General features: G+C 41.0%; 1 protein-coding gene across 2 annotated transcripts in view; it reads left to right on the forward strand.

The window, feature by feature from the left end:
• The window catches only part of UGGT2 (UDP-glucose glycoprotein glucosyltransferase 2), a 178919-nt gene extending 172099 nt beyond the window's left edge, over positions 1-6820 (forward strand). The window contains exon 39 of one of the 2 annotated variants that reach the window (XM_073212435.1): positions 5507-6820. In XM_073212435.1, the coding sequence (XP_073068536.1) occupies positions 5507-5637 (131 nt within the window). In that variant the 3' untranslated portion in view covers positions 5638-6820. Of the gene's footprint in view, positions 1-4343; positions 4860-5506 lie in introns of those variants that run through there. The other variant, XM_037024986.2, reaches the window with a different exon arrangement.
• The last annotated feature ends 4150 nt before the right edge of the window (positions 6821-10970 follow it).

A 10970-nucleotide genomic window follows, 5' to 3' on the forward strand; every position in this document is an offset into this window, starting at 1 on the left:
CCCCACGGGTTTTGGTTCCAGTAGCCTTAGTCCTGGGCTAAATGGTGACTTGGATTAGATTTGCTTCCAAGTCTTAGATTGTAAAAAAGTGTAGCATTTCATCCCCCTACATATGCCCTCAACGCATATGTGTTGGATATTCTTTCCAAGCTGCTGTGCGAACTTCTGATCGCCTCCTGATTCTCTCGCCTCATCAGTGCCTGTCTGAATGGTTCATCACTTGTTTTTTAAAGTAGCACTGAGCTCCTACAGTGCTCCAGTCACTATGTCAGAGATTTCCACAGGTTGTGTTAGTTAATCCTCACAGTAATTCTTTCCAAGAGATCAGAATACAACTCTTATTTTTCTCAGCCTCATTTTTTAGGTAAGCCAAAATGATTATATGTAAGTGTTTTCACGTAAGCATGAAATGCTGTTTCATCTTGACTTTCTATTTTCCTTAACCAAATCAATCTGGTATTATCTGACAAGGTCAGTCATTGAAACACACCTGTACATTCTTAATAATCTGGTATCAGGATACCATTTCAATGCAGAAGAAAGATGGATCTGTAAGTGGTATGATGTGACTGTTCTGAAGGGAGGGAAAGATAAGACAGGAAGGAGGCAGAGAAGGAAAGAAAGCAAAAGAGGGAAAACATTTACATACTTATCTCACAAAAATTTTTAAATGTACAAAATGTTGAGGTGCAATATTTATCTTATCACACTGGAAAGAGTTAAAGGATTAATAAGAACCGGTATTAGCCCTCGCTAATAAGTGAGCACTCTCAGATACACAGTGCATATAGTAGGTGTGTAAATTAAGATACTTTAACAAAATGTATAAAGACTTAAAATATATAGACCATTTGACCTTGCAATTCACTTCAAGAAATTTTCATTTAAACAAGTAAAATGATGTATTATACATATGTTTGTTACAGCATTATTTTTAATAATGAAATTGAAACTCTCCATCAATAGAGGATTTATTACATAAACATTGATACAAACAAGGAAATACGTAGCGTAGCATTTCAGGAGACTGGAGGTAATGTGTTTGTACTGGCAGCATATTTTTAAGTTAATAAACAAGGCATAGAATAATATAATGTGATTGACCCCATCTTAATTAAAGAAAAATTGCATTTCTGTGGGTACGTGTTTCTGTATGGTTATGGGTATAAATAAGAAGTTTTACAGAAGAGATTTTTTTTACTTAATTTTTTAATTTCAAATGTGATGTATGTTCATTACAAACATGAAACAATCTGGAAGTTCATAGAGTAAAATTGGAAGTCCTTTCTTACTCAAACCCAAATAGGGAACCACTTCTAAGGCTATGCCATTCTTCTTTTATAACTCTTGGGTTTATCTTATTATAAGTTGTGTCAGTTTACTGGGGTTGCTCTAACACAGTACTACTGAAGAAGAGGTTTAAACAAAAGAAATGTATTGTTTCACAGTTCAGGAAGCTGGAAATCCAAGATCGAAGTGTCATTAGGGTTGGTTCCTTCTGGGGATGGGGAGGGAAGGACCTCGTCCATGCTTTTCCTGACTTATAAATGGCTGTCCTCTTCCTATGCCAACCACATTGTCTTCCCTCTCTACATGTCTGTGTTCAGATTTCATCGTCCTGTAAGGACATCAGCCGTGTTGGATTAGCATCTACCCTCATGACCGCATTTGAACTGATCTTCTCTGTAAAAACTCTTTTTCCAAATAAGGTCACATTCTGAAGTACTGGAGGTTAGGATTCCAATGTGTGCACTTGTGAGGGACACAATTGAACATACAGCATGAATAGAGTTGAGAATCCCATCATATGTTTAAAGGCCATTTGTATTTGTTCTGTTTTTCAACTGTTTGTTTTTATCCTTTACTCGTTTTTTCTAGAGGATTGTTGCCCAACACTGGAAAAAAATGAGCAATCTTTATTCCACTGATTCGTGTGGTACCTTTATCATATACTGAACTCCTGTGCTCTTTGTCTTGTTTGGCACTTTTATCCTGCTCCTTTGATACCTGTCTACACGGGCACCTATCACAAACTACTTCAGTTACTGAAGGTTTACAGTATGTTTTCCAGTCAAGTAGGTCTCGCCTCCCCTCATTGCTCTCTTGTTGTTGTTTTCTGGATGTTCTTGTTTGTTTTTCCATATAAGCCTTAGACTCAGCTAGTTACAGAAATTTCTGTTTTGTTTGTTTGCAGGGCGACAGGCAGAAGCAGGAGGAGGATTACATTACACTTACTAGTCAAGCTTAGGGGGTATTCACAGCTTCATGGAAACTGTTTCCTAAGAACATGTCATCTTCCTGTTTATGTTCAAATCCAGTCATAACATTTTAATCGTATAGGTTTTATACATGTATCTTTTAAAACTTATTCCTAGGTTATGTTATCTTTTTGTTACTATTATAAATGGGATCTCTTCAGGGATATTGGCCTTTATTTTCTTTCCTTGTGGCATCCTTGTCTGGTTTGGATATTAGGGCAATGCTTGTAAATTAGTTTTGAAGTATTCCCTCCTCTATTTTTTGGAAAAGTTCGAGAAGGTTGGTATTAATTCTTAAATGTTTGATAGAATTCACCCGTGAAGCCATCTAGATAGTGCTGGACTTTGTTGGAAAGGCTGATTCAATCTCCTTACTAATAAGGAGTCTATTCGGGTTTTCTGTTTCGTCCAGATTCAGTCTTGAGAGGCTGTATGTTTCTAGGAATTTGCCCATTCTTTTAGGTTGTCCGATTTGTTGGGGTGTAATGTTTGTGTTCCTGTGGTTATATTTTCCTGTTTTACTCCCTAAGCTTCCCTCTGTGTTGTTGGAAATTTTTTTATTGTCTACTGAATTTTTTTTTAAAAGACAGGAAATCAGATACTAATTTTCAACAGATCTTTCCCTGCTTGCTTCCTTTGAACTTGTTTGTTGTTTTATCTTCACTGACTTTCTAGATTTCTCTGGAAAATATTAATCACAGCTATTCTAAGTATCTCTTTGGTTCCCTTGGTCGGCTGTGTTCTCGTTGGGTGACTGCTTCTGTGCCCCTTTTGGTTCCTTTTCCTTTTGCTGCTGGTCTTACTCAGATGCCAGGAGATGGGTGACTGCAGAAGAACATTAGAAGATCAGTAGAGATAGCTGGCATGTTTCCTCTGCCATGGTGTAAAGATGTTCTCTGATAGGCGTCTTCCCAGAGTGGGCAAGAACGGGTTACTGGGTGGCTCGGGGTGCATGAGCGTGGCGTACGTTCGGCAGGCCTCCCGGTGTGTGAGCGCAGAGCGGCTCGCGGCCCCCCCCCACGCACCGCCGGGCCGAAGGCCGAGCGAGGGTGCTTCTCGCGAGAGCATCGACACCCATAGAAACGCCGGCCTATCAATCAAACTCTCGCTCTCACTATCTCTGGTTCGGTTTTATTTTTTCCAAGAACAGGCTTCTACTTTTTATCTTGGAATCAACAGGCTGTCAGATTCTCTCCAGAGTACAGAAGGAAGAATGAGAGTGGGGAGCTGACCGGCACAGATTTTCCAGACGGCCCTGCGGTTAACTGCGTCCTGGTCAGACTCACTCCCCACGGTTCCTGCTCAGAGGCTCTCCCAGGCTGCTGGCGTGAAAATAACTCATCATCTCGGATGATGTTCCAGTCTTAGAAATTCACTGATAACTCTATTCCAGGGCTGTGTCAGATCCACTCCCCCCATTCTCACTACTGGTATTCCCTGTTTTATTTCTTTATAACCTTCCAAGTAGAATTTACTGAAGAGAGAAACATAGTCTTCCATCTTGACTGTGAAACAGAATGCATTTAAATCATGTTTTAATTAATTTCTGCCTCAAAATATTTGAATTCTCATTGTTCTCAAATCAGTGTGTGACCACTCAGTGATGTGGGAGAAGAAACTAAGGGTCTTCACTCGTATTGATTCTTACATTTGAGGTACTTATGTTTGAATTTCTCTCATCACATCCTGTAAGATCACTATATGTCTTCTGCTTTTAGTTGTTCCACTACATTAATGATAGTATTCTTTGTGCGTGGTGAGTAATTTGTTAATATTTTCCAAGGCCTCCATTGCCACACAGGTGCTAGGCCCTATATATATATATAACAAAGATGAATAGGTATGGTCCTCGTCCTCATAGATGCTGAGAGCTTACTTCTAGCTGGGTAAAAAGGTAAGTAGTTATGGTACAATATCATAGAGACCGTAACATACAAAGACCTATGCTCGTGTAACATAAAGCAAATAGGTACTAAAGGATCTTTGGTCAGCACCCATCCTTTTCTGTATCTCATGCCTCAGTGAAGTTTAAGCTAATATGATATTAAAGATTTCAAGAACTAAATAAAAAATTTCCCCCTACAGTTTTGACACATGATGAGCTCTAGCACTGACTTACGGAAGAAAGAAAATGAAAGACAGAGAAGAAATCTGCCACCTGCTGGGAAAGTGTGGAACTACTGCTTAAAACTTAAAATTTCGTTAAAAGATCAGTGACCTATTCTTCAATTTACAAAAAAAATTATTTAAAAATATTTATACTTAATGTATTGAATATGTTTAAGTTATGTAAGTAATGACCATTGAGTATTTAAAACTAGGTTTTTTCTTTTTCTTTATTGCTTAAAACACTGCTTTTCACGAGTTAAATTCATAAATGCCAAATAATCCAGTAAAAAAAATGCATCTGACTAGCTCATCCTCACGTGGATTTATCAAGCCACTTACATCTTTGTGTGTTCCAGCTCTGTGTGCATCCATCTTTAGTTATATTTTGTGTTTTTTTCTTCTGAGAAAGAAAAAGGAATCCTAGTTACCTCTGAAAACTTTTTTTTTAATAAAGTCCATTTGTACCTTTACTGTTGTTTTAAAATGGAGAAAGGGTTGCTTTGCAGTCATTTATTTTATTTTTCTTAACCCGTATGATATTCCTGTGTGTATTTGTGTTGATAAAATTTTTCTGATTTTTATATCATAACAGAATTCATGGGCTTGTGGGGTATGTATTTTTTATTAAAAAGAACTGTCTAGTGTAGAAACTAAGAATGTGAACACTTTGTTTTTCTGTTACTTTTCTTGTTATCACTTTATTAACAATAGATGAACAGGCCGTATAAATGTTCAAAAACGATCTCTCCTAGAGTCATAGGCTCTTGGGACTGGAGGAGACCTCAGTGTCATTTGGACCCCGCCCCTGGAGAACCCGATTCCTAGGGCTGAGGTGATTACTTAAATAATCATGATCATTTAAAAAGTTCTCCACGATGGTTCCGTTGGTAAGAGAGGCTGGGGGAGCATTTAGTTGAGCCCCAGCGGCGTGACAGCCCCTCTGGCAAGGCCCCGTCAGGCGGAGCCCCGGGCCGTCGCGGAGGCCTCCGGGCCGGGAGCGAGCCGCGCGCCCCTAGGGACAGGCCGGGCCCCGTCGGACGGCTCCGCGCCGCTCCCGCCAGCCCTTGCGAGCGACTCCAGCCCCTCTCCAGGGCAGCCCAGCCACTGGGTGTCTGAAAACCGCTGCCCTCTTCCCGCAGCATCGTTTGTTCCCAGCAAGAGATCAGACGACCTCGCCCGGCCGCCCGCCTGTGTTAACGCGTTCATCTCTGCCTGGGGCAAGTGGAGCGCCCCGGGGGCGGCCCGCCCTGAACAACGAGGTCTTTCCTGAGGGCTCCACGGACTCTAACGATGCCATCGGAGGCTGGAGGCTGGAGGGTGACCTCGCCTGGGCTGGCCGGCGGCGTGGTACCGCCCCTCCCCCCCCCACCTCACTCCGGAGGCGCAGGTATCGCGTCTGGGCTTGAGGACGGCTGAGCGGCCGCCAGCACTAACCCAGCCAACGTGAGGTCTGCGGTTTGGGGCAGAAGTTCCAACTGACTGTAAGACCGTGCTTCGTTTCCCTTCATTGTCAGCCTCTGTTTTTGCTTCGAAAAGAATCTCGTGGGAAGAATAAGCTATGTGAAGCCACTTTATTAACAGGCTTATTACTAATTGCGTCTCCAGTATGCCAGAGTCTGAATTTCATAGCACATGAGCTACAGCTGTAGAACGTCAGCAGTCTTGATGGCTCCCCTCCCAGTGTACCTGGTGACTTGAATAGCTGAACGTACATGTCTCATTAATGAGTGACACCTTGTATCTGAAAATCCAGATTTATATTAATTTTTAACAGGGAGAATTTTTTTTTAGTATCATTAATCTACAGTTACATGAGGAACATTATGTTTACTATACCCCCCATCACCAAGCCTCCCCCCACAAACCCCATTACAGTCACTGTCCATCAGCATAGTAAGATGCTGTAGAATCACTACTTCTCTGTATTTTACACCCCTCCCCGTGCAACCACACACACACATTACACATGCTAATCGTAAGGCCCCCTTTCTTTTTACCCACCCTTATCCCTCCCTTCCCACCCATCCTCCCCAGTCCCTTACCCTTTGGTAACTGTTAGTCCATTCTTGGGTTGTGAGTCTGCTGCTGTTTTATTCCTTCAGTTTTTTCTTTGTTCTTATACTCCACATATGAGTGAAATCATTTGATACTTGTCTTTCTCTGCCTGGTTTATTTCACTGAGCATAATACCCTCTAGCTCCATCCAGGTGGTTGCAAATGGTAGGATTTGTTTTCTTCTTATGGCTGAATAATATTCCATTGTGTATATGTTCCACATCTTCTTTATCCATTCATCTACTGAAGGACACTTAGGTTGCTTCCATTTCTTGGCTATTGTAAATAGTGCTGCAATAAACATAGGGGTGCATATGTGTTTTTCAAACTGGGCTGTGGAATTCCTGGGTCAAATGGTATTTCTATTTTGAGCTTTTTGAGGAACCTCCATACTGCTTTCCGCAATGGTTGAACTAATTTACATTCCCACCAGCAGCATAGGAGGGTTCCCCTTTCTCCACAACCTCGCCAACATTTGTTGTTGTTTGTCTTTTGGATGGTGGCGATCCTTACTGATGTGAGGTGATATCTCATTGTGGTTTTAATTTGCATTTCTCTGATGACAAGCGATGTGGAGCATCTTTTCATGTGTCTGTTGGCCATCTGAATTTCTTTTTTGGAGAACTGTCTGTTCAGCTCCTCTGACCATTTTTTAATTGGATTATTTGCTTTTTATTTGTTGAGGTGTGTGAGCTCTTTATATATTTTGGATGTCAACCCTTTATCAGATCTGTCATTTATGAATATATTCTCCCATACTGTAGGATACCCTTTTGTTCTGTTGGTGGTGTCCTTCACTGTACAGAAGCTTTTCAGCTTGATATAGTTCCACTTGTTCATTTTTGCTTTTGCTTCCCTTGCCAGGGGAGTTATGTTCATGAAGAGGTCACTTATGTTTATGTCCAAGAGATTTTTGCCTGTTTTTTCTAAGAGTTTTATGGTTTCATGACTTACATTCAGGTCTTTGATCCATTTCGAATTTACTTTTGTGTATAGGGTTAAAACAGGGAGAATTTTTTATAAAATGACACATTTAAAAATTTGTATGTCAAGTGCACATAAACTGTGCCATACAAAACTCTACCCTCCTCAGGGACCCAGTGCAGGAACTGTGCCACAGATCCAACCTGAGTGGGTGGCAGCCCTTGCACAGGAAGCCACCAGCGGCTGAGCTGGGGATGCTGAAATGTACCCCAGGGGCTTTTACTACATTCTGGATCCCAAACTCTGGTTCTCAGGTGTGGCCCTCTATCAAATTTTAACAAAAATCAAATCCTAGAAGAAAAAATGAAATGTATTTTCTATCTGCAAGAAATTATAATCCATTCTCTTTCCCCCTTCTTATAGGAAACTGTCAGAACAGAGTTTGTCTGAGATTAGATTTTGGCATACTTCCAGAAAGCACCACAGCCCATGTCAGCCTGCAGTTACAGATAAAATCAGGCTTTTCTGTAATATGAAAATGTCGTTTGACATGAGTGGGAGCCTGGCCAAAGCCTGCTTCTTCATGCCAGGTGCCAAGTCCAGCACCTGAGAAGCAAGCAGACAGAAAAAGTTCTCACTGCCCAAAAGAGGCTCCACAGACCCGCCAGAATAGTTTTAGGGGCAGTAGGTATATGTGGCGTCACAACATCCTTCAGTGATTAAGCATGACTAAGAGAATTTTCTTCCTTGAGGTATAGCAGCAAGTTAGTGACATTTAACTTCCCACGAGAACAAGTAAGATTTTACTGAAGGACTCTGACATGTCTCAGATCCCTGGTTTCCAAGATAAAAGGAAAACTGCTAATGCTAATGGATCCAGGCTCAGTACCACAAAGTCTGAGTTACTGTCCAGCCCGTCTTGCCTGCATCTGTTACTTGGCTTGGTAGACTTATGGGAGTCCACTCCCTTCCAAAGAATCAGATGATTTGTTAAACTCTTACCTTTGGTAGTAAAGTGAGAGAGGAGAGGTGTAAAGGTCCAGGCCTTTGATGGTCCAAGTTGAACTTGCAGACAGCTTTCTGACTTTGAGAGGCAAGGTCAAGTGTGCAAGCCCGTGTGCTAACCACTCTAAACATATGCAAGTGTTTGGGCAATTGGACAGGTGTCCCCATTCTGCAGGTTTGATCCCAGCTTGTCAGATACAAACTCCCATTTTCTGAGAAGTTCTAGAGTGAAGCCTCTTGACTTAGAACTTACTGTTAGTATCTTTGTTTAAAGATTTCAGATTTGGAAAATAATCTTGTCCCTACAGTTCATAATTACTTGAATTTAAGAAGTTTACTTCAATCATATGGACCTGCCCAACTGTAGAAGGTTTGTATCTTACCTGATAATGATTTCACTTTAAAATTAAAGGTTTTCATTAGAATTGAGGGAAGAAAAATTACTCAAATTTTAAAGACTTGTTCAAAACCGTAATATCTGAATGACAAGATCAACCTTATGTTTAATATTAAATTTGGGGGAAAGGTAGAGAAGGAATAATTATGGTACTAGCCTTGTTGAGGTGGATTAATTTTGAGGTAAATATAAGTAGTCATAGGGTGGACTGTCTAGTCCAGAGCATCACACCCAAACTCCTTTTCATGCAGAAGTTATTAAACCTGCCCGACAGTAGTGTGTGGCCTTTCCTTTGATTTGCCACAGTCTGTTTCCACAAGAAAAATATATCTAAAAGTTTCATCTGAGTAAGGCCAATAGTACAGGTCTTCCTAACTTGAACAAATCCAAGAAATATTTAAGTACCTACTGTGTGCCAGACTGTCCAGATTTGAAGTTACCAGATCACAATAAAAGGCTTCAAATATCCAAATGAAAATGAAAGACAATTGTTAGGAGAGGTAAAAAATCTGTGACATTTAGGATGAAACCTGAAGGAGGTGTAAGCGCTGGCCTGGCAAGGAAAGAACAGTGGGGAGGTAGTTTTATTCCTCTGAGGACGAGGCGGCCGTAAGGCTACCAGGGTGCCTTACGGTCACGCAGGGGTGTTGGGAAACTGTATGAAGAGCTTTAGTGATTTGACCCTTAAGTACAGTGATGGCCTTTAAAATCCATTAATATTAATCCAAAATTGCTTGGTCAATATTTTTAATGTCTGCATTGTTTCCAAGTATTATATTTATTCATGATATCAGTACTTAACTGTTATCTTGGATAAAAATAGCCTTATTTGGGATTTGATAATGCCATTTTTTTTCACGGCACACTATCCCTAATAAAATTACCCCAGTCTAAGGCCATATTCTACAGGGCCCTCCTTGTATGTTGACATACCAGAGTGCAGCCCATAGGAGGAAGAGGTGCTGTTTGTACTACAACTGTAGATTAGTATTTCCATTTTCATGAGGTTTTAGTAACCCAAGGTAACAAAGGCTTAAACATTGCAAGAAATAAAACTTTGCAACAGGTGGCTGTATATGAAGGAGTAATAATAAAATCCTAAGAGAAACTTAATATAGTGAAATGTTGGACGAATTATATTTTGCAGTCTTTAAAACAACATTAACATCGGAGAGAAAAAACCCTTCCATTTAGGGAAACCAGTTTAAGGAGGAAAGTCCTTTACATAGATACATATATACAAATGACACTCTGTGCTCAAATACCCATAGAAATCTCCTGTACTAACACGGAAATATGCATATACCAAAAAGAGAACCATTTAAATCCACTAAGAAGTGCTACAAGTAATGGCTTCTCCCTCAGGCTTTTTAACAAAAATGTTCAGTTCCAACTTGGAACTTTCTCAGGTGGCCCTTCCAAATCCTGTTGCTCAGTCCCTGGGAATCTCTAAGCCAGAAGTGATGCCTCTCCCTGTAGACTGACCCTTAGTTATGGCTGGAAACGTATTCAAGACAAAGCTGCAACCCTGGCATAGTCTCTGGGATGCCCTCTTGTTAGAAACTGTGTAACTGTATTAGATAAGGCAGCGCAAATAACTTTGCACGTTATACTTCTGTTCCTCATTTATTCCCAAGGAAAGATTTACTCAACGAACATGGTCAGCAAGAGTTCAGGGTCTCTGGGGTGGGACCTCTATGCCTTAAGATTAAAACGACGGGATTTCTTCCTTCCAGATCATTGAACCCTGACTCGGTGTGGGGGGCGGGAGGAGAGCGGATTAGTGCTGCTGGATTATAACTCCCGAGGGTCTGGGAGGACCCTCAGGATGTTACCTTCCTCTGTTCTCATGCCTGTCGCAGGAATTTTGATGGTCTTCAGGCTGAGGCTGGTTGCTCACCTGTTGCCAAGATACCATGATGATGATTAAGAATTTGGAAACAGCTTTCTGGGAAAGTTCTGCCTAAGTATCCGAGCTGTCCTTTAATGTCAGGATATGCAGAATATATCACTGAGAAGACAGCTGCTTTTGTTTGTATTAGAAATTTGAGACAGGCAGCAGTAGCCACCTTTTAGGACTTGGGACAGAAATGTATAAATTCATGGTATAAAAGAGGAAGTTTTCAAACAGTCAATTTAAGAACTGGGTTTTAATAGTATTGAAATTGAAGGGCTGTCTGCGTTACAGCCTACCTGTTCCAGGCCCTGGAGGGTTAGGAGAC

This window comes from Manis javanica, chromosome 9, assembly GCF_040802235.1.
Source record: "Manis javanica isolate MJ-LG chromosome 9, MJ_LKY, whole genome shotgun sequence".
NCBI lineage: Eukaryota > Metazoa > Chordata > Mammalia > Pholidota > Manidae > Manis > Manis javanica.